Below are 24,423 nucleotides of genomic sequence, written 5' to 3' on the forward strand. Positions count from 1 at the left end.
TAACTGGACAGAGAGATGAAGCCTGCAAAAACTTCCCTCTCCTCTCCTGTTTGGAAGGAGATGGAAAGGCATTGAGAACAGGCATTACTCCTGGCCACCACAAGAGGGCGCCAGTTCCCCAGCCTCTCTCATCTCACAGAAGAAGGCCGAAAAGCCGGGGCCTCAATTTTCGTACGGCGCGGAGGTCCGTGCACTCGGGGAAGGAGGTGGGGGCGCAAAAGGGATAGGACACCTCCTGCAGGGCACCCGAGGCGCCACGTCGCTAATTCTAGTCGCAAATGCGACCTGGCGCCCGGGGATTGTCGAGCCCTATATATATATATATGTATATGTATATGTATATGTATATGTGTGTGTGTGTGTGTGTATAGAATAGTGTGAGTTGTCAATGAGCACAGTCTATTTCATTTTATGAATCTGTGCAGAGTGAGTTCAAAGTTATAAAAAAATATATATATAATCCAAATTGGTGTAGCGCGACTCTCCTATGTAAATACGTTAAATCAACAGTGTAAAATTACAAAACCTATATCTAGTGGAATGTGCATCAAAAGCAATATTATGAGGAATCTTTCAAAATAGTCCAACAAAAGTTCACTTGTGCAACTGAATTATGCAAATTGATGATTCTTATCCAACTTCAGCCAATAAAAATCATTAAGGTGACACAAATAAATAAAGGGAATCCACCTCCCGTGTAGAATAGCCTCTCACCTCACTGACATGACCCCTGCTTTACCAGTTTTCCTTCTCGGATGAAACAAACCGCTAGTGTTTCCACTCTTTCAATGCCTCCTATTCAGATGGATGGATCTCAGATCTCAACAGCATACATGCAGGAAGAAAAAGCGCACAGCCCTAGTTGGTGTTCTCTGCTTAAGCTCTCATTTAAATTAAAAAGGGTAAATTATTGCACTCGCAAGAAATGGCACTATCGGCAGTGCTAACCATGAATCGCTCGTCTCTCTGACATTGGCAAGACAGCGTAATGCAGAGATGGCAGCGGGATGACGTCATGTACGGGGCTTCTTGTCCTCAGGACTTCCTCAGTAGGGGAGGAGCCACGCCAAATGCCTGCATTAATCTAGCTACCACAACACCGCTGTTGTACACATGAAATTGTTTCAGGGGACACCACTGATGTACAGATTTAATTATTACGGAAGAACACTCTAAAGTGATTACATACCACGGCTATCTTTTACAAATCGACATGCAATACAAAAAAAATACATAAACTATTAAAAAGCGAACTAAAATTACTACTCATACATATTATTTTAATGGGTATTAAAGGGACAGCACCTACAATTAATATACTAACTTGGGAACTAAAGGGACTGGAGGGAAGGAAAATAAAGGAGGGGGAATTGATCCATCAAAAATGAAACCGTTTAAGTCAAATTCAATGTTGAGACCTCAAATATCCAAAACGATATGTTTTTTTTTTAATTTTCAATCCCCCAAAATTAAGGGTAACTCGGATTCTTTCTGTGAACCTTTTTAACCACTTCCATACTGCTGGACGTCCTGGGCTTTGAGTGGAGATATTTGATTTTTTTTTTTTTTTTTTTGTTTTGTTTTTTGATCTCAGGCTTTTCACCCTGTAGGAGAGATCTGAGGTCGTCTTGACCCCCAGATCGCTCCATAAAGAGGACCTGTCGTGTACTATTCCTATTTCAAGGGATGTTTACATTCCTTGTGATAGGAAAAAAAGTGATCAAAAACAATTTAAAGGGAAAGTGCAAAAATGAAACAATAAAAAAAATTGAAAGTGCCCCCGTCCCCATGTGCTCGCACACAGAAGTGAACGCATAAATATGTCACGCCCACATATGTAAATGGCGTTTATTCCACACATAAAGGTATTGCCGCGAACGTTGGAGTAAGAGCAACAATTCTATCCCAAGTAACTCTAAACAGGTAACCTGTAAAAAATGTTAAAGTGTTGCCTATCGAGATTTTTAAGTACTGACGTTTGGCACTATTCCACGAGTGGGCACAATTTTTAAGCCTGACATGTTGGGTATCTATATACCTGGCGTAACATCATCTTTCACATTATACAAAAAAATTGGACTAACTAGTGCTTTTTGTTTGAAAAATTGCTGCGCAAATACCGTGTGACGTAAAAAGCTTTGATTACATAAGCAGGCAGATCTTCTGTCAGTTTATCGGACGATTGCGGGAGGCCAGTGGCAATCGCCGCCGCAGCTACGGTGGCGCGCGCAAAATCACATAGTACTATGTGATTTTATACAACAGAGCCGCCCTGCCGCAGTAATACTACAGTGGGCAGTCGGCAAGAGGTTAAAGACAGACCTGAGCAATTTATTCACCACTGGGTTTTTTATTTTTTGCGATATAAGCGAAAAAAGAGCAAACCTTTTTGAAGAAAAAAAAAAAACAATATTTTCTACTTTGTTTTAACCACTTCAGCTCTGGAAGCTCTTACCCCCCTTAATGACCAGACCATTTTTTGCGATTCGGCACTGTTACTTTAACAGACAATTGCGCGGTCGTGCGGTGCCGTACCTAAATACAATTGATGTCCTTTTTTCCCACAAATAGAACTTTCTTTTGGTGGTATTTGATCACCTCTGTAGTTTTTAGATTTTGCGCTATAAAGAAAAACAGCGACAGTTTTGAAAAAAGCACTATTTATTTACTTTCTGCTATAAAACATTCCCAATAAAAAATCACTTTTTTTTTTTTTTTTATCATTTTAGGCCATCTTTAGATTTAGGTTATCTGCTACATATTTTTGGTAAGAAAAAATAATAAAAAAGGTTATTTAAATTGGTTTGCGCAAACGTTATCCCTTTTACAAACTAAGGGATAGATTTGGCCACATACAGAGGCCCAACATCCAAGTAGCACAATCAGGCATTTTTAAAGGCATAAATTAAACATTTCATTTCCTATCACATTTTTGAAGGCCCTGGAGCACCAGGGCAATGAAATTACCCACAAAATGACCCAAGTTTGGAAAGAAAACACCCCAATGTATACTATGAGGCATGATGAGTCTTTTGAACATGTTATTTTTTTTCCTCAAGTTTTTGGAAATAAAATAAAAAGGTATTTTCTCTTTCGTTCATTGACTAACATAGCTCCTGATCTTCATAACCATTCAGTTATACTGCCCTCTACAGGAGTAGGACACTAGGCAGAAAAAGAACCCTGCTACGCCTATGGACAGTCCCAGGGGGTATATTCTCTCTCCCTGCTATAGGTACTTTTTTTTTCTGCCTAGTCAGGAGTAAGGACCTAGTTCCTTGCTGGGATCTCTGGTCTTGGCAAATGTTTTCATTTTAGATAGAATTTTTTTCTCCTGGTTTTTTCCTGAGAGATCTAAAATCAACTGCCAGATTGGGCGACAAGCTGGATAATCTAGATCCAGTGGTCACCCCAGTCTGGCCAGCGAGCAACCGCACACCTCAACTTCGTGCTAGGTCGGCCGCGACATAGCCCCACTGGACGAGGACTGGCCTGCGAGTTAAACGCCTCGCAAGGTCGCCTACAACCAGGTCCCGGCCCGATTCACAGCATTTCTCCTGGCCGACAGACCCCCCCCCCCCCCATATTTTGATGGCAATGGGTTCTGTCTGGAGCGGTGCCCGCTTGGTTCCGGGTATGGTGAGTAGATGGTTTTGGGGTGGACGTGGACCCCTCCTTGGAACGGTCTGACTCCCAGATTCCCTCCTTCTCGTCCTTATGCTGGGTCTGTGTGGGTGGTCTGGTCCTCCTCCTGGGGTGGTGGCAGGGTGCTATGCTGGCAATCTGCTGTGAGGAGGGGTTGTACCTGGTGGGGGCTCCTGCCTGGGCCTGTCCTTAAGGCCTAGGGATCCCTCCTGGGTCCCTGGGAGCCGCCATTTTGCTGTAGCCTGTGTGTTTCTTTGCATGGCAGCCATGTTTGTGTAGTCTGGGGGCCATTTTATTGTGGTTTACCATTGAAATTAGCGGCGGCCATGACAATGGAGTCTGTATGCGGCGATGTCAGCGGTTTGAGCCCCTCCTCATCCCCTGGTGCTGACTCTCACTTCCTGATCACCGCACGTGGGGTGCAGCTTATCCTGGTGGCTGCAGGTGCCTGTTTCTGCTGGGTGGTGGGGTTCTCTCCCTCTCTGCTGAGGATCGCTTGGTGCTTTTTTGCCTGGCGACCGGGTGCCAGCAAGGTGGGGGTTGTCCCTTAGCAGTGTTTTAGACTTTTGTGGGGGTCTCTCTGGCGATTAATGGAGTCTTTGGAGCACATCTCCCCACCTGATCCCCTTTCTGAGGCTGCGGGGCCCTCCAGGTCCCAACCATCCAGCCATGCACTGACCGCGGTCCTGGAGTCCTTTGTGTCCCGGATGGAGGTGGTTTACGGGCGACGGGCTAGCAAAAAGCGCCCCCTGCCTCATCTGTCTCATCAGATCCTCAATCTGATTCTGCCGACGCAGACATGGGTCACCCTGCTGGGTCAGCGACCACGTGCCCGGAATCCTCAGATAATGAGCCTTCACATCTGCAACCGTGCATGAAAAGGCCCTGGTGGATGCACTGATTATATCTGTGCGTGAGACCTTGAAGATGGAGGACGCAGCTGCGACGTAGGCACAGGTTCCTTTTAGCACTCACAAGTCATGCAGAGCAGCAAAGGTGTTTCCTTTCCCTGCCTATTTTGTCAGAATTGTTGCTAAAGAGTGGGGGTGACCAAAGCGTCCCCTTGGGGTCCCTAAGCTATTTACTAGGCGTTATCCCTATGAGGAGTCCCTTATTAGGAAGTAGACTGTTCCACCGGTGGTGGACCCCCTGGTTTCCAGATTGCACAAGGCAACCATGATTCCAAATGAAGAGTCCCCGACCTATAAGGAACTGACTGACAGGAAGGTGGAGGCTGTGGCCTGCAGTATGTACACTCTGGCTGGTTCGGCACTGAGGCCGGTATTCACCATTGCCCTGGTGTCGCAAACTCTGACCGAGTGGGTTAAGCTATTACTCCGTGACCTGGAGGCATAACAGCTCCCCCCTGCCTTTGCTGAGCTGGCAGGACCAGCTGATTCAGGTGCTGCAGTTTATCTGTGATGCCTCTTTGGATGTGGCTCCCCTGGTGGCTCAGCTCTCTGTTTCGACAGTGATCCTTCGGCGTGTCTTTTGGCTTAAATGCTGGTCTGCGGACCAGACTTCTAAAAAGGCCTTGACTGATCTCCCCTCCAAGGGGATCACATGTTTGAGGCTACCCTGGATGATATTAAAAGTCTCACAGGGGGAAAGAGTACTTGTCTTCTGCAGGCTATAAAGGGCAAGGAACCTCGTCGTAGACGTGGGCCCTTCTTCTTGGCTGATACGTTTTTTCATCCCTCAGGGTCGACTGACAAGGGCTCAAAGCTTTTCCGGGCCTCCTCTGGAGAATCCAAACAAAATTGGTCTGGCAAGCCAAGAGCAGACTTCTCCAGACCCGCAGACAAGGCTCCTTCAGCATGAAGGTGCGCCCTCACCCTTATCGGGGGTGGGGGGACGTCTTTGTTGGTTTCCGGACCCTTGGACTTACCTGGTACAAGACAAGTGAGTCCACAAATTCATTTGGTCCAGCTACAAGATCAAGTTTTACTCTTATCCCCCGGCATGGTTCTTTCCTTCCAACTTGTGCCTGTCCCCGAACCGTTTACAAGGCCTGTTTGGGGTGGTACAAGACCTGTTGCTTCAAGGGTCCCGGTTCGGACTTAGAAGCGTTTTTAAAGGTTTTTACTCAAACCTGTTTACAGTTCCCAGGAAGGAAGGCAAGGTGTGTCCAATCCTGGACCTCAAGGTGCTGAACTGCTTTGTGCGGGTGCAGACGTTCAGGATGAAGTCCATTCGCACAGTGGTGGCATCCCTGCATATACCTTTTCATATACATATTTGCATATACATTTCCTATACCTGGGACTGCCCATGGGTGTAACCAGAATTTTTTTTCTGCCTAGTGTCCTACTCCTGTAGGAGGTAGTATAACCCAATGGTTATGAATACCAGGCGCTGTTTGTCAATGAACATCAGAGAAATGGATTTTACGGTAAGTAAAAAAATCTAATTTTTGTGTGGTGCCTGGGTGTGAACAGGTACCATAGAGAGAATTTTTTTTTTTGAGTATTTTGTAGCTTCAAGCTACTGAACACTCGCATGTGAATGCAGCCTCAGAGTGTGGCCTTGATTTACACTTTTGCTATAGTGGCAAATACTAAGGACTAAAGTTCTTCTCAGGCGCTATATCTAATTTTCCGTCTTCATCTGCATAACGGCTACTCCTAAGCAGCAAGATAGGCAAAAATACGTATATTGTGATTTATTTTGGTGACATCAGACTTAAGCAAGGTTCCAGAATTTGCTAGCAGTAGCTTCTAGCACTGTGCAATCTCACAGTTTTGAGAATGGCTGCCCTGTAATAATATATTTTTTCCACCTTTTTTAGGTCTGGGTTTAAACTTGTTGCAAATCTCTTTGGAAATACTACACCCTCAAGATGGCTGACAAGTTAACAAGAATAGCTATTGTTAATCATGACAAATGTAAGCCAAAGAAGTGTCGTCAAGAGTGCAAGAAAAGCTGCCCTGTTGTACGAATGGGTAAGTGGATAGAAACATTAATGTGTATATAAAGGTGGTACTAAACGGTCTGATGATCCCTAGGAGGAGAGGATGAGACTATCTGGGGATGCTTAGAGGAATATTCACAGGCACTTCTGACTTTTGCAAGCACTTAATACTCAGATTTTAGCTTTTCTACTGACAGCGACAGAAAGTGTTTACCAGATGTGTGTATCTTCAGTTCATTGGAAGTCTCCTAAGAAATGGCAATGGGCTGACCTCTCCACATCTATCGTATTCTATGGCTAGCTTTACTTTTTTATTTAGGAAAACTATGCTCTTAATGCTTTACTTAGATGTATTTATTTCTCATCTGGTGAAGGACACAGCAAGTCTTTAACCTTTTGGGTTATATTGCTGCTTACACAGGCAACCAATCGCAGTAGGCCAGCTCAGGATAACTTCCCCCTACTACCTGCATGCCTCAGTTTTTGCTAGTGTCCTGGGAGGATGGACCGGGTTCTTCTTTCCTAGATCCATTCTGATAAAGGTTAGCTGTAGAGCACTTTCCATGTCCAAACTGATGGCATTGCCACAGCACCTGCTCTGTTTCTGAAGACTTACTTGGGCTGGGTACACTTTACTACTATACAGTTCATAGAAACATTTCCCACACTCCTGTTTGCAAAGAGCCACATAGAACTTCAGCTTACGATCGGTTCCTGCTGCCCGCCTACAGTGACTTTTGCCACCTCCAGTCGCAGACCCTCAATTGCCACCAGCTGTCTGAATTCCGTAAGTACTTGAGGCCTTGTCTTGCTAAACCTATGCATTACATTGCCATGTGGTTGGGCTACCTGCAGATTTGAATTGATGGTGCAGGCCTCTGCAGCCTGGAGTCATGTTGTCTTCTGCTCTGAGTCTATCCCATCTTCGGGGATGGACTAAGGTTAAGATCATCCAGTCATGAGCGGAGGCTGTGTTTATCTTTGTTTTTTTTACCATAGTTATGCAAGACTTTTTTGACTCTATCAGCCAGTTATGTGCAGATTCTCATCTTGGGGACGGCTAGTGTGTGCTCTAATCCAACAACCTCAGAGACTGATTCTGAATTGCTTCACTTGTTGATGGATGAGCTTGCCACTGAGGTGTCAGTCTTCTGCCATTACTCCCAGGTAAAGGAGGCTATTTGTGCTCTAATTGATGCAGTACGCGCCACTCTAAAACTGGAGGATCAGCTTGTTCCTTCTACCAGAGCAGTTTCCAGCCATGTAGAGACATTTTCTTTGCAAAGACTTTTTCTGTGCTCGCACTTGCTTTAGTGATTTGGAAGCACCCTGAAAAGTTTGCTCACCCTAAGTGCTTTTTAACAACCATTCATCCATGCACTGACGGCGGTCCTGGAGTCCCTAGTGTCCCAGGTGGAAGTGGCTTGCGGGCGACGGGCTAGCAAAACGTGCCCCGCCTTCCCCTGCCTCACCTGTCTCATCAGATCCTCAATCTGATTTGGCCGGATGTGGGTCACCCTTCTGGGTCTGCGACCACGCGCCTGGAAACCTCTGATAGTGAGGATGATTCCTCCACGTCTGCGACCACGCATGAAAAGGCGCTGCTGGATGCACTGATTGTATCTGTGCGTGAGACCCTGAAGATAGAGGACCCTTTGGCACTCACAAGCCGTCCACAGCAGAAAAGGTGCTTCCTTTCCCTGCTTATTTTGACAGAATTGTCACTAAAGAGTGGGGATGACCAAAGCGTCCCCGTGGGGTTCCTAAACACTTTACTAGGTGTTACCCCTACGAGGAGTCCCTTCTTAAAAAGTGGACTCTCCCACCAGTGGTGGACCCTCCGGTTTCCAAAATAAACAAGGCAACTATGATTCCAGTTGCAGAGTCCCCAGCCTTTAAGGACCTGGCTGACCGGAAGGTAGAGGCTGTGGCCCGCACTATGTACACCTTAGCTGGTTTGGCAATGAGGCTGTTATATTCTATTTCCCTGGTGTCGCAAACTCTGACCGAGTGGGCTAAGCTCCTACGCCGTGACCCGGAGGGAGAACAGCTCCCCCCTGCCTTTGCTGAGCTGGCAGGCTAGCTGGTCCAGGGCTGCAGTTTATCTGTGATTCCTTTTGGCTCACATCTCTGTTTTGGCGGTGGTCCTTTGGCGTGTCTTTTGGCTCATATGCTGGTCCAGACTTAAAAAAAAAAAAAAAGGCCTTGACTGATCTTCCCTTTCAAGGAGATCACTTGTTTGGAGCTACCCTGGATGACCTCATTAAAGGTCTCACAGGGGGAAAGAGTACTTTTTCTTCGGCAGGCTACTAAGGGCAAGGAACCGAACCAACCCGGTCTGGCAAGCCGAGAGCGGGCTTCTCCAGACCCACGGACAAGGCTACTTCTGCATGAAGGTGCACACGTATCGGGGTGGGGGGATGTCTTCACTGGTTTCTGGACACATGGACTTCCCTTGTATAACATAAGTGGGTCCACAAAGTCATTCGGTCCAGCTACAAGATCGGGTTTTGCTCTTGTCCCCCGGCAAGGTTTTTTTTTTTTTTTTTTTCCTTCCAACCTGCGCCTGTCCCAGAACCGGTTACAGGGTCTGTTTAGGGCGGTACAAGATCTGTTCCTTCAAGGGGTGATTGTCCCGGTTCCGACTTCGGAACCTTTTCAGGGTTTTTACTCAAACCTGTTCATAGTCCCCAGGAAGAAAGGCAAATTGCTCCCAATCCTGGACTTCAAGACGCTCAACTGCTTTGTGTGGGTACAGACGTTCGAATGTACTCCATTCTGAACAGTAGTGGCATCCCTGCATCAGGGGGATTTCATCCCCTCTATAGATATCAAGGATGCCTATCTTCACATTCCAATATGTGCCAGTCGCCAGTGTTTTCTCCGCTTTGCTGTGGGAGAGGAGCATTATCAGTTTGTGGCGTTACCCTTTGGTCTCGCCTCCGCTCCTCGCGTCTTCACAAAAATGTTGGCTTCAGTGCTAGCCTTCCTACACCAACGGGGGATCGCAGAACTGGGCTACTTGGACTATCTCCTTCTGTGAGCGGAGTCCCCCTCTGCTTTGGTGGAGACCCTGGAGATCACAATACGAACTCTGCGGGAGTTCGGCTGGATTCTGTATTTGCAGAAGTCTGCTCGGTTTTGTCCACAGAGCTGGACTATTTGGGCCTGACTCTGGACTCGGCCTTAGCCAGAGTGCTCCTTCCTCTGGATATACTCCAGGAATTGCAGACTGCAATTTGCCTCCTGCTGTCCAACAAATTTTCATCCCCCTGGAAATGCGTGCGGGTGCTGGGCCTGATGGTATCTACCTTCGAGGCGGTTCCATTTGCACTATTCCATACGAGGTCCCTGCAAAGGGTGATTCTGACCAAATGGGACAAGGCTCCACAGTCTCTGGACAAACAGATCCGGCTGAGTCGGGGAACAAAGAAGTCCCTGATATGGTGGCTTTGCTCTCCGGCGCTTTGCCTGGGAAAAGTCTTCTCCCCTTGTATTGGACAGTGGTCACCATGGATGCCAGCCTGTCCGGCTGGGGCAGTGTCCTCGGCAGGCATTCTGCTCAGGGGATCTGGATGCTGGAAGAGTCAAGACTACCGATCAATGTTCCAGAACTCAGAGTGATCAGACTAGGTTTGGATCATTGGATTAATCATCTTCAGGGATGCCCAGTGCGCATTCAATCAGACAATGCCGTGGCCTATGTCAATCACCAAGGGTGCACAAGAAGTGCCCTGGCGGCTCTGGAGGTAGCCAGCATTCTAAGGTGGGCAGAATGGTTCATTCCAGCACTCTCCGCCGTACACCTTCCCAGGTTGGAAAATTGGTAGGCGGATTACCTCAGTCGGTAGGTGTTGAACCACAGGGAGTAGTCCCTTAATCTTGAGGTGTTTCTTTGACTGTGTCTCCGGTGGGGCATCCCTGAGGTGCATCTGTTGGCATCTCGGCTTTAACAGAAAGGTGCAGAGGATTGTGGCTCAGTCAAGGGATCCACTGGCGGACGCCACAGATACGCTGGTGGCCCCGTGGGGTCAGTATAATCTGATCTACGCCTTCTCTCCTCTCAAACTTCTGCCAAAACTCCTACACAGGATCGTGGCAGAAGGGATTCCCGTGATCTTAGTAAGATGCACCTCAGTGCACTCCTACACAAGTTGCAACCTAACTTTATTCTGATTTAGACTGAGTGGCACAGCAACATTATGTGCAATTAAATTAAAATAGTGTAAATTCTGTCCACAGGGATGGTGTTTGTTAAAAAGATTCCCCCCCCCCCCCCCCCCCCCAATGCCCTGGCCCTTCTTTATCTGACAATTGCACTGTCATGCAACATTGTACTCAAGCAATATATATATATTTTTTCCCCACAAATAGAGCTTTCTTTTGGTAGTATTTGATCACCACTGGGTTTTTTTGTTTTTTGCACTAGAAGTGAAAAAAGGCTGAAGTTTGGAAAAAAATATATATTTCTCTTACGTCCTCTGACAGTCGCCGCCCACTCATTCAGTCTTCACCAATGGGTATTGACCTCTTATCCATAGGAGCAAGCTAGGCATAAGACTTGTTAAAAACAAAGTAATTTACATAGACACACCTATGGGGGTTGTCCCACTGGTCCAATACCCCCCTGCTATCAGCCATCCCAACTCAGTTTGTCTTCTGCCTTGTTAGGAGTAAGATAGGCTTCCCTGTGCTGGGGCTACGGTCTCAGCCTTTCTTCTATTTATGATTTTATTTTCTGCAAATGTGTTTTTCTTTGCACTACTAGCTGTTTATTTGTCAGCGTTTAGTTAGTCAGATCTTCGGATGACGACGGCGTTGCGGAACTGGGAGTCGCACTGGTCGTCCTGGTGCTCCAGGGCAGAGGGCCTTATGGAATCCCAGCCCGCCATCGAGCATTTAGCAGGCTATGCGTACCCCCTGGCCTCGCAAACGACCCGTCCCTGTCCTCAGGGATGAAAGCCCGCGAGGTAGCCACCTCGCTTGGACGTCTCAACCGCGGTTCTGTGCTTTGCTAGCGTCCTGCGTTTTTGGCTGACGGCACCCCCACCGCCTGGGGTGGGAGGCTTCCCGTCGATGAGAGGCGCCCAAGCCATCGGGTACGGTAAGTACATTCTGTCTGGGGATGGCAGTCTGATGTCTGTGGTATCCCCTCATGTCTGTGCGTTCGGGGCTCCCTTATTCCCGGTCCCTGCGGGGGCTCTACCGCGTCTGGAACGCTATGTGGGGGGGGTTGTGGGGGTCCCTATCCTGAGTGCCACTATTTTGTGTGTGTTGGGGTGCAGACATGTGCGGCGGCCGCTGCAGGGTTAAAAACCGCGGGTCCGCCATTTTAGGTGTGGGCAGCTTTTTGGCTTCACTATGGGCACTTCTGCAGCTATGTATGTAGTGTATTTTGGCGCCTTTAGGCTCTTTCTATACACGTCGGTGGCCATTTTCCCGGAGCCTCCCATGGCTTTCTATGGGCAACCATTTTCCCTTAGCCTGAATCCAGTTCAACCTCATGCGGTTTGACATCACTTCCTTTTTCATGCAGAGGAGATCGCCAGGCAAGCGTGGTAACACTTGTGGGGGTCTGTCTTGCTGTTTTGTGGGGAATATCTCTGGCTATCAGTTTCATTCCTGCCTGCGGGGTCTATCAGTATAGTCCTTCATAGCGGTGTACTGCGGTGGGATCGCCGTGCACTTAAAGGGCCAGTACCAAAAAAAAACTTTTCTCATGGAGTCCCAGGACAGCAAATTTCCCCCAGCTTTGGTTGATGATTCAGGCTGCACTAACTGCTGCACTTGCAACTTTATCGTCCAAGGTGGATCTTTTGTTGGCTGAGCGGGATTCTAGAAAAAGGCCTAGGTTTTCTCGCTCCTCTGATTCTGAGTCTGACATGGTTGCCGTAGATAGTGTGCCCCTTGAAGGGTCTCATTCTTCCCAGTCTGAAGGGGAGGCGGAGGATGAGGAGGGGGATGATTCCCCCACTGGGACGGCCGAAGAACGCGCAGCTATGGCTGCACTGATTACTGCTGTAAAAGATGCACTACATTTAGAGGATGAGCCCAATCCTCTGGGCAAGCGGTCCTCTTTTGCTACCTGCAGATCCCGAAAGGCGGCGCAGGTGTTTCCTTGCCCCGCTGAGTTTCGCGAAACTGAATGAACAATGGCGCAATTTTGTGGTGCCAAAACGGTTTCAATTCCGTTACCCCTTTGCGTCTCCTACGGATTTGCGGTGGTCTGTGGCCCCTAAAGTGGATCATACTGTGTCCAGATTGAACAGGGCCACTCTGGTACCCACCGAGGATTCTCCGGTGTTTAGGAACCCTACGGATAGGAGGCTGGAATCCCTTACCCGCCATGCCTATATGGTGGTGGGTTCCATGCTGAAACCTATTTTCGCCTCCGTCATGGTGTCTCATGCGGTGGCAGATTGGACCAGGGGGCTTAAGCGCACCCTCGTGGCTGATTCTGCCCCCCCTACTACCTTGGAGATTGTGGACCAGATTTATCAAGCAGTTATGTGACGCGGCCTTGGATGAGGTCCCATTAGCAGCACGCCTGTCTGGTGTCGCGGCACTTAACCGTCGCTTGGATTTGGCTAAGAGCTGGTCAGCCGACCAGACTTCCAGGAAGACGTTCTGTCTGACATCCCTTATGCGGGGATTCGTCTTTTTGGGGAATCCCTGGACGAATTGGTTAAAGGAGTCACTGGGGGCAAGAGCACTCTGCTGCCCCAGAATCCTAGGGGCAAGTTCTACCGCTGTAAGAAGGGCCCTTCCTTTAAGCCAAATCAGGGGTCCTTTCGTGCCTTTAAAGCACAGGACAAGGGGAAACCCTTCAAGGGCCAGGGTGGCCAGAGAAACCCCTGGGCGGGCAAGCCAAAAGCTGCCCAGGCTGGTGCGGCGGCCCAGTCCGCCACTGCCTGAAGGGGCGCCCTCACCCGTCCCAGGGGTGGGGGGACGTCTGCACGGTTTTCTCGAACCTTGGCTGCTCCGGATTCCGGACAGGTGGGATCAGGAAATCATTCTCTCAGGTTACAAGATCAAATTCTTTTCGCGACCGGCAGACAGATTCTTTCCCTCAAATCTTCATTTGACCCCAGATCTGTTGCAAGTTCTTCATCGGGCGGTACAGGATCTCCTCGCCCAGGGGGTTATCGTCCCGGTGCCACATTGGGACAGATTTCGGGGGTTTTACTCGAATCTGTTAACTGTGCCCAGAAAGGAGGGCAAGGTGCGTCCGATTCTGGACTTGAAAGCTCTCAACCGCCTTGTGCGCGTTCAGAAATTCCGCATGGAATCACTCCGCTCGGTGGTAGCCTCCTTGAGTCCGGGAGATTTCCTGCCTTCTATCAACCTAAAGGATGCGTATTTACACATCCCCATATTTGAGGGTCATCAGAGGTACCTCCGATTCATATTGCGGAGGAACACTATCAGTTTGTGGCGTTACCTTTTCGGTCTCGCTTCGGCTCCAAGGGTGTTTACCAAAGTACTGGCTCCTGTTCTGGGCCTGTTACAGGCCCAGGGCATTGCGATTTTGGGATATCTGGACGATCTCCTGTTAAGGTCGAGTGCCAGTCAGAACTTGCTGCGCGATCTGTCCACTACGGTTCAGACGCTCCAGGAGTTCGGGTGGACCATCAACGTTCAGAAGTCGACTTTGTCTCCTTCGGTTCATCTCCCATATTTGGTGATGGTCCTGGACTCCGCCCAAGCGAAGGTGTTTCTGCCGGAGGACAAGCTCCGGACCCTGCAGGACGAGGTCAGGTCCCTCAGGGACAACGAGTCCTCGTCTCTCAGGACCTGTATGCGGTCCCTGGGGTTGATGGTGTCGGCCTTCGAGGCCATACCATTTGCACAGTTTCACACGCGGTCTCTCCAGGCGGAGATACTGGCCAGATGGGACAGGCTCCCTCAGTCCTTGGACCTGAGGGTGTCTCTGAGTCGCCAAACCAGAGTGGATCTTCTGTGGTGGCTCCAGTCCCCGGCTGTAGCGGAGGGGAAATCCTTCCGGCCGTTGCTGTGGACGGTGATTACCACGGATGCCAGCCTGTCGGGCTGGGGTGGCGTTCTGGGCAACCTGTCTGCCCAGGGCACTTGGTCGGTGGAGGAATCTTCTCTACCGATAAACATCTTCGAATTGAGAGCGATCAGGCTGTGCCTGCTCCATTGGTCAAGTCGTCTTCAGGGCCGCCCTGTACAGGTGCAGACGGACAATGCCAATGCGGTGGCTTACATCAATCACCAAGGGGGCACCAGGAGTGCCCGGGCGGCCCAGGAGGTGACCAGTATTCTGTCTTGGGCCGAGACTCACGTCCCAGCGATTTCAGCAGTTCACATTCCAGGTGTGGAGAACTGGCAGGCCGATTATCTGAGCCGCCAGACCCTGGACCAGGGGGAATGGTCCCTGCACCCGGAAGTGTTTCAAATGCTGTGTGCGAAATGGGGATCCCCGGATGTGGATCTGTTCGCGTCCCGGCTAAACAACAAGGTGGGAAGGTTCGTGGCAAGAACGCGTGATCCTCTGGCAGACGCCTCGGATGCGCTGGTGGTGCCTTGGTATCGTCTGATATAAGCCTTCCCCCTGATTCAGTTGTTGTCCAGGTTCCTGCGCAGGTTGGTCTCGGAACCAAAGTTGGTGATTCTGGTGGCCCCGGACTGGCCACGCCGGTCCTGTTACGCGGACATCATTCAACTGGCCGTCGAGCCTCCATGGCGGCTACCGTTACGAGACGATCTACTGTCTCAGGGACCGATCTTCCATCCTGCTTTACAGTCGCTGGCTTTAACGGCATGGCTGTTGAAAGCCAGGTCCTGAGAGACAGGGGTCTCTCATCTGAGGTCATTCCTACTTTGATTAAGGCTAGGAAAGCCTCGTCCGGTAAGATCGAATACCGTACCTGGAAGGCTTATTTTGCCTGGTGTGAAACCAGGGGCTTCTCTCCTCGTTCTTACTCAGTGGCAAGGGTGTTAGCCTTCCTACAAAATGGTGTGGACCAGCGCCTGGCTTTGGCCACGATTTACGGGCCAGTTGTCTGCACTGGCGGTCCTTTTTCAGCGCCCAGTGGCGTCTAACTCTTTGATCTGCACCTTTATTCAAGGTGTACGTCACTTGGCCCCTCCTCGGAGGGCGCCTCTACCTCCTTGGGACTTGAACTTGGTTCTGTCCGTTTTGCAACATCCTCCCTTTGAAAACATCAGGGACATTTCTTTGCCTCTGCTGTCAAAAAAGGTTGCCTTTCTGGTGGTGATCACTTCTGCCCGCAGAGTGTCGGAGTTGGCGGCCTTGTCTTGCCGCTCCCCTTACCTGGTGGCTCATAAACCAGTCCTTCCTTCCAAAGGTGGTGTCTGATTTCCACCTTAATGAGGACATTGTTTTGCCTTCGCTTTGTGCGAATCCTAAACATCCTAAGGAGGTTGCCTTACATTCCTTGGATGTTGTCAGGGCGATCAGGGTTTACCTGTCGTCCACTGAATCCTTTCGGAAGTCGGATTCTCTTTTTTTGTCCTTCCTGAGGGACCTCGGAAGGGTATGGCTGCGTCTGCGTCGACCATTTCAAAATGGATCAGACAGATGATTGTACAGGCCTATTTGATTAGGGAGCGGGTTCCGCCCTTCCCTGTTAAGGCGCACTCTACCAGAGCAGTGAGTGCGTCATGGGCCTTCCGGCATCAGGCTTCGGTGGCCCAGGTTTGCAAGGCTGCGACTTGGTCGTCAGTGCACACTTTTTCAAAGTTCTACAAACTTGATGTTCTAGCATCAGCTGATGCCTCCTTTGGCCGCAAAGTTCTCTGTGCGGCAGTACCTTTTGCGGGTCCCTGATTGTTGGGGTTGTTTTCCCCTTGTTTTTATTTGCTTTCCTGGGTTGTTGCTCCAGTTGCGCTTTTTTATTATCCAGAGGATACCTTTCTGCTCATGTAAGGTTCCCTTCTCTGATGTGGGTGCTGCGTTGCCTTTCTGACGGTTGTGTTTTCCCACTCCTCACGTCTACACTGCTTTGGGGCATCCCATTGGTGAAGACTGTATGAGTGGGCGGCGATCGTCAGAGGACGTAAAAGAAAACAGAATTTTTGTAAAATCTTACCGTAAAATTCTTTTCTGAGTCCTCTGACAGTCGCCGCCCCCGCACCTCTATTTGGGGTTCTTTGGACTTTAACTGCTACCAAGCTGAGTTGGGATGGCTGATAGCAGGGGGGTATTGGACCAGTGGGGCAGCCCCCATAGGTGTGTCTATGTAAATTACTTTGTTTTTAACAAGTCTTATGCCTAGCTTGCTCCTATGGATAAAAGGTCAATACCCATTGGTGAAGACTGTATGAGTGGGCGGCGACTCTCCGAGGACTCAGAGAAAGGAATTTTACGGTAAGATTTTACAAAAATTCTGTTTTTTTTTTTTTCCCCCTTCAATTGGTTCAACTGGATGGACTTGTGTGTATTTTTCAAACAGACTAACTATGTAACTTGTAGACTTTGTTTTCACAATCTTTGATACACCTTCAAGATATATTTCTTGCCACTCATTTAGATAATCAGTGCTTCAATGTTTTCATTCTTACATTTTTTCTTTAAAACTAAGTTCTTGTAAAATGATTGGTTTGATTCTTTATCTTAGGAAAACTGTGCATTGAGGTCACTCCACAGAGTAAGATTGTATGGATTTCAGAAACACTCTGCATCGGATGTGGTATCTGTATCAAGGTAACTTTAATTTGGTAGGGATCCCATGTTTGTGAACATGTTTTATTTATAGGATAAGAAAACGAATCTGCATTGTTAATTTTCATAGCTAATTAGTTTTAAAATTAAATTTTTTCTAAAACCAAAAGTCCCAATCTAATCATCAGCAAGTAGCTGACACCATTGAAGTGGTATAAACCTGAAAACAAAAATGTATTAAAAATTGCACCTTACCAATCCTTAGATATGGTGGCTGCATTAATTTTCTTTTTTTTTTGGGTGCTTTTTCACCTGGTGACCCAGACAGTAAATCTGTTCTTTTTCAACACAAATTAACAGACCAAGCTGTTCAGAAAAGTTAGCAGTTAAAGGGTTGAGACAAACCATTTACTATCGACACGGATGCTTACAATGTTCAGCTTTTTCAGTTAAAAATTCAAAAAGAAATATAAAGGGTGTGCTGTAACTACATACCTAAAGTGTTAGCTAGAGTTTGGCTTCAATTTGTTAGTCAGATCTATCTAAATTCTCCCCAGAATTACATTGCTGTTGTCCAAAAGTATGTCATTTACTACTTCATCCAGAATTCAGAACACCAGATGAAAAGCTTAAGGCCACATGCACACTGGCCAATTTAATGTGGCTGTTGGGTGACTCTGGCTTTTTTTTTTGTTTTTGTTTTTTGTTGTTTTTCTGGGTTTTTTTTTCTCTTCTCCTTTAAATGCCCCTGCATGTTAGCCTGTGTCCATGCAGACATAGGTATTTAGAAAAATAAAACAAATCCCACAGCCAGTGCCTCCTGGAGCAGCGGCATTTTGGCGGAGAAATAGCTTCATGCATGTAAACGCTAGGCGCATTTAGCGCTTGGGTGTTAATTCATTTCAATGGCCAGAATAAATGATTATTCTGGCTAATGCAGAGCTTGACGCACCTCAAATGCACTACATGCGTTTAGAAGCATCAAGCATTTTTCTGCCCAAACGCTGCTGCCATGAGGAATGGAGTCTAGGAGAGTTAGCAATATGTCCTGTGTGCATGAGGCCTACAAAGAAAATGAATGTAGCCACCACGTGTAAAGATTGGTAAGCTGCAATATATTACATTTTTTGTTTTTGTGTTTAATATGGTTTTAAGCATCAGCATTTTGTCTGGCTGAAGAATTGGTCATGGCCTAAGTACAGCACCACTCCTCATTTGCCAAGATCAAATTTTCTTTCTGCCCCCTACATGGCATCACTAGGCTGCTGATAAGTCACTCTGGCACTAGGCATTGCATTGTGGAAAGGAAGCAGTGGTGTTCCTTAATCTGCACTACATTTGTGGAAACAGCAAAGGCTTTAGGGGGCACTGAACTGCACTGATACTGAAACTAGAACATGTCCTGACATCAGTGTGCTGACTGCTGCTTCATGAGCATTTGTGTTTATTTTTTAATTTTATTTTTTTAAAGAAATGTCCCTTTGGAGCTTTGTCCATTGTTAACCTGCCGAGCAACCTAGAAAAAGAAACCACTCACCGATATTGTGCCAATGCCTTTAAGCTTCACAGGTAAGTAATGATAAATGTGTCCCTATAATATAAGGACCTGTGTCAATATGTAATTTTTTGCTTCTCTTTCTATATGATATGACTCTTATAGGAATTCAAAAGCAGCTGAAGCAGGTCAAATGCAACACTTATTTTGAGTGATCCCAGAAGTGTTTCAAATGAACGTGAAAAGTGCAAATGCATTTGTCCATTAACATGGGCCCTTGGTCAAATTTGGATGTGTTATAGCAAACGTTTGGGCAAAAATAACAGCATGATCTTGACAGTGACTATTTTTTTTTTCTGCTTATGATCATTTGATCTCTTGGAAGAAATGGATTTGTACATATGCAAGTATGGAATGCCTGTTATGGCAAAACAGATTTGAATATGTATGGGCTGTCAGTCTGCCCATCAGTGTCCTGCGTATTATACAGCAGTGGGTATAGAAAAGAATCACTCCCTTTTTAAAATCACATTTTGTTGCTTTGTAGCCTGAAATAAAGACACCGTTTTTGTCTTATCCAGCTGTGCAACTTTTAACATCCAAGTGAAAGATATAATCCTAACTTGTCAGGAAAAACTTAAAAAACAGAATCGCTGTTGGAAAAAGGATCCACCCTTAATAAAAATGACTTGTAAACTCAATCGGGGTAGCTAATCACCTTCTCAATAGCACACAGCCATTTGACTTTAAACTGTGATCAGCTCTGGTCATTTTGATTAGCTCAGCAAAAGAGCTTTCCTAGAGCATTTCAGTCCCCGGTAGTGCAACTGAATCAACTATAGGTGGCAAGGCACTGTCAAAAGATCTTCAAGATAAAGTTGTGGAGAGGTACAAGTCAGGAGATGGATACAAACATTTTTTTAAAGGCTTTTATCAATGCCTAGGAGCACAGTGAAGTCTACAATTAAGAAGTGGAAGGTATTTGGTACAACACAGACCCTCCCTGAATCAGGACGTCGCTCCAAACTAGATGAAAGGGCCTGGAGGAGACTGGTTAGAGAGGTTACCAAAAGGCCTACAGCAACTCTGAAGCAGTTGTAGGAATTTACGACAGAGTGGTCATTGTGTACATGTGACAATATCACGAATTCTCCACAAATGTGGCTTATGGGAGGGTTGCAAGAAAAAAGCTGCTCCTTTTTAAAAGTGGAAGTCTAGTCCTTTTTTTGTTTGTTAAAAGTCGGCAGCTACAAAAAGTGTAGCTGCTGACTTTTAAAAAACAGCCACTCACCTGTCCCATAATCCAGCGGTGTACTCACCCCAGCAGCTCTCACCCCGTGTCCTCCTTCGGCAGCGCCGGCATCTCTACTATGGGCACCCGGCTGTGACAACTTGCGGCTTCACAGCTGGGTGCCCACTGCATTCGCGAGTGGTGCTGCGCTCTGTGACTGGTTTCGAAGTCTTCTAGATTTTTCAGCTTCCAAACACCTTGGGCGACCTCTTCCCCAAAAAAGCTAAGTTTCACAAACAGGAGCCAGGGAGGAGGCCTTTAAGCGTAAGTTCCATTTTTGGGCGGAACTTAAGGACCGGAAGGTTTTACCCTCTTAAATACCAGGCCATTTTTTGTGATACGGCACGGTTACTTTAATTGACAATTGCGTGGTTGTGCAATGCCTTAAATAAAATGTCCCTTTTTTCCCCCACAAATAGAGCTTTCTTTTGGTGGTATTTGATCACCTCTGCGGTTTTTATTTCGCTATAAACCAAAAAAAAAAGCGGAAATTAAGGAAAAAACATTTTTTTTTTACTTTCTGCTATAAAACATTCCCAATAAAAAAAATTAAATCTATTTTTTTTCATTAATTTAGGCTAATATGTATTCTGCCATATATTTTTGGGAAACAACATCCCAATAAGTGTATTTTACAAACTAGGGGATAGATTTGTCATTTTTATTTATTTTCTTTTACTAGTAATGGCGATCAGCGATTTTTAGCGGGGCTGCGACATTGTGGCGGACAGATCGGACACCTAACACTTTTGAGGGGACCAGTGACATTACTACAGTAATCAGTGCTAAAAAATATGGACTGTTACTGTACTAATGACACTGGCAGGGAAGAGGTTGACACTAGGGAGATCAAAGCTAATGCACTCTGCAGTGTTGTTGTGCATCATGGGAAATGTAGTTCCAAAACATCAGGGGTGCCAAGGTTCCCCATCACTGTTCTAGGGAGTGCTTTCTAAATGTATTGAGGATCAACTCACTGGATAAACAGAGAGACCTGTGTTCCTAAATAGGAGGGACAGAGGATCCCTGTATTCATTTCTGACAGAACAGCAAGTCTGCCTTGTCATGGGGAGTGATCGCGTCCGCCAGACCCGCTGATTGGCTTTCTCTCTGGCCAATAGGTGCGTGTGCGCACCCCCACTATCTATTACACAAAGCGACGTACAGGTACGTCGTTTCGCATAACAGAGCCGACCTGCCACAGTAAAGCTATGGCGGCTGGTCGGCAAGTGGTTAAGAAAGGTCACATGCAGTCTCATGGGAAAAGGTGTTATGGTCAGATGAGATTAAAATGTAATTATTTGGCCTCAACACCAAACAATAGGTCTGGTGGGAATCCAACAATACAGCTCATCATCCAGATAACACCATTCCTACAGTAAACCATGGAGGTGGTAATATCCTGTTATGGAGGTGTTTCTTTGCAACAGGGACTGGAGCACTTGTCATGATAGAAGGGAAAATGGATGGGACAAAATACTGTCAAGTTCTTGAGGAAAATTTGCTGCTCTCTGCCCGAACGTTGTCAATAGGAAGAAGGTTTACCTTGCAACATGACAATGACGCAAAGCACACAGCAAAAATGACCACACAGTGGTTGGAGAAAAAGGTGAATGTCCTTGCATGGCCTAGTCAGAGCCCAGACTTAAACCCCATTGAAAATCTGTAATGACTTGAAGACTGCAGTCCACAAACAGTCACCACAATTTGAACTGAACTTGAGCAGTTCTGCAAAGAAGAGTGGGCAAATATTGCAAAGTCTAGATGTGCAAGGTTAGTAGAGACATATCCCAACAGACTAAAGGCTGTAATTTAAAGAAAAAGGTGGTTTAACAAAATACTGACACAAGGCGGTGATCCTTTTTCTAACTCTGCAATTCTGTTTTGGATGTTCTAAGTTGTAATAATGAGTAAATGCAGCTAGTTAAAACAAAAACTGTGTCTTCGTTTCAGGCTGCAAAGTAACAAAATGTGATTATTTTAAAGGAAACCTCAGATACTCACAAATGTATGTACTTCTTTGTATTCATCCTTAATTGGCTGAAAGATGTCTGCCATTGCAGGTTTTTTAGTGTAGTGTTTTACATTTTATGGTTACTATCTCTTCCGTTTACCTGGTAGCATTTTTATATTCCATTGTGTACAATCTCGTATCACCTAATAACGTTATCCAAATACTTGGTTAGTGACTGAGTAAGATACTAATACCTGAGCTAGGATATTTGAGGATCTGTTAGACCCCTACTTCTGTAGGCTACAAATAATTTTCATTTAACAGTTTTGTCTGCCCATACAAATATATTATACTGGTTACACGCTTAGTGTGTGGTGCCAATACCTTTTTTGTATTTGTTTTCTGTTACTTATTTCATCTACACAGATCACAATTGAATTATTTTTTTATTTTATAGGTTGCCTACTCCCCGACCTGGTGAGGTATTAGGATTGGTTGGCACTAATGGTATTGGGAAATCCACAGCTTTGAAAATTTTGGCTGGAAAGCAAAAACCTAATCTTGGAAAGTATGATGTAAGTGCTCCCCAGGGTTGACTGATTTTGTGTATTAGAAGAGAAAAATGGGTTTGGCTAAAAGCTAGTATACTCTTTAAAGTATAATATGTTGTCTGTGGTCTACCCAGCATTTGCTTGTGTCCTAGGAGGTTGTACGTTCGTCGTTCAGCTCTGCTAAAGAAAGTCTATTTTTTGCTTGCAGACCCCTCTGGACTGAGAGCACAGGGCTAGTCTGCAATGTGGCCTTTGGGCACTAGGCGTTGCATTGTGGTGCTTTCCAGACCAGCGATTTATGAGTCTTAAAGCCATGGCACAGCTCAAGTGTGACCCTGTCTCTGATGTATCCCTTTGAGTAAATGCTTGTTGCAAGCACATAAACTTGTCTTGCGTGGGATTAACACTCTGTACAGATGTGCAGAGCACTCTGGCTATGTAGTTGGGCCACTGATGATATATTCAAGCAGTATCTGACTCAACTACATTGCAATACATGCAGTTTCCTCTTACCTTCTAAAGCGGCCACAGTTTGTGCCTGTCTCAATGCAGCTGGTTCACAGAGCTGTCAGAGGAACACTTCCCCCTTCTTCTACTTTTGGCAGTAATATTTATAAGCCTTCAGAGCCTACCATTCATCCTGTAGGGCTCAAATCCAGAGGTCAGCTAAACCCTCTGATCTGCGTTCTGTGTGAAGGTGTCCCCCCCACTTCTACAAAAAGGAAATCTTTGTACATCCATACATGTTTTTGGGTAGTTTGCCTCCCTGGCATCTGGATGTTCTTGACAGTTGTACCTCATTCAGACTTGCGCTCTCTCCTTCAGGAGAAGTTTATATCTGGATACTGCTGAACCCCTTGTGTTACCACATATCCCTCAGCATCCCCCCTTTCCACAAGGACTCCCTGACTGCAAGGTCTGCTGAAACCAGTTCTACCACTCCCTTACACAAATTAAGGACCTGGCACTTCCACCTCCATGCCCGATGGTACTTGCTATTTCTTGAAGGGCTAGACTTTGTCCATCCTAGTGCCTTGGCCTGACATCATTATTGAGGGAACACTCAGGCGACCTTCCCCAAAGAGGGACAGCTTTTTGGACCCTTGTAGCCAAAAACTGTTATAAAGGGCCTAACACCTACAAGCCTTGACCAGGTAAGGCCCCCAAATATGTCTAGTGCTGCTAACTAATAATCACTAATGTGTTGGGATGTTTGGTATAAACCTTTTGCTAAAGAAGTCTTTACCCTGTGTATTTGGACTCAATACCTGTCAGGGAAATTACCCTCCATCAGAGGCTTCTTGGACGTTGTGAAAATACCATATTAAAGTGGTCTTATCTTGTCTTTTTGAATCCCTGTATTTTTTGGCCTCCCCCTCTATTACTGTGGGTCTGTGCTAAGGGTGATGTATGAGTTCAGAGCTCTCTGGTTTCAGCAGCCATAAGTCTGTTCGTGTGAAAGTGTGTTGGGGGGGTTGTCGGGGTGTCCCCCATACCCAGGCCTCAGTCTTATTCCGCAGAATAGATTATCCCTGCTTCTTTTGGCTATCCCACTGTAAGTCCGCTTGTTTTGTTGGAAATTACCTGAATGATGTTGGACCCTTCACCTTTGGAAAGGTTTAGAAGTCCTCCCTGTCAAAAGACTAGGACCAGATGGCTTACTGTACAGAATGATCTAGCACCTGACACTTAATAGGCATTTTCACGCATATGTTACTAGGTGTGGTATATGTTGTTCACCTTATTTAAATATTTTTTGGCACATCACCTTGCACAGTCACTTTATTAGTAATTTTGTGCATGTTGTTCTATTTATTTATATATTTAAGGTGCAATTCAATCATCATTCAGTCACAATCATCCGTTCACCTATTTGAGGTGTAGTTAGAATTATACCATCATTCTCTTTGTATGATTTACATATCTAT

The 24,423-nt window shown here is 46.5% G+C and overlaps 1 protein-coding gene across 1 annotated transcript in view; it reads left to right on the forward strand.

Annotated features, from left to right (window-relative positions):
- The first annotated feature begins 6,438 nt into the window (after positions 1-6,438).
- The window catches only part of ABCE1 (ATP binding cassette subfamily E member 1), a 66,459-nt gene continuing 48,474 nt past the window's right edge, over positions 6,439-24,423 (forward strand). Inside the window, exons 1-4 of the mRNA XM_082254586.1 lie at positions 6,439-6,587; positions 17,161-17,246; positions 18,676-18,773; positions 22,402-22,519. Coding sequence (XP_082110712.1) covers positions 6,485-6,587; positions 17,161-17,246; positions 18,676-18,773; positions 22,402-22,519 — 405 coding nt within the window. The 5' untranslated portion in view covers positions 6,439-6,484. The remainder of the gene's footprint in view (positions 6,588-17,160; positions 17,247-18,675; positions 18,774-22,401; positions 22,520-24,423) is intronic.

The sequence above is a fragment of the Pelophylax lessonae genome, assembly GCF_965119305.1.
Source record: "Pelophylax lessonae genome assembly, chromosome: 1".
Lineage (NCBI taxonomy): Eukaryota > Metazoa > Chordata > Amphibia > Anura > Ranidae > Pelophylax > Pelophylax lessonae.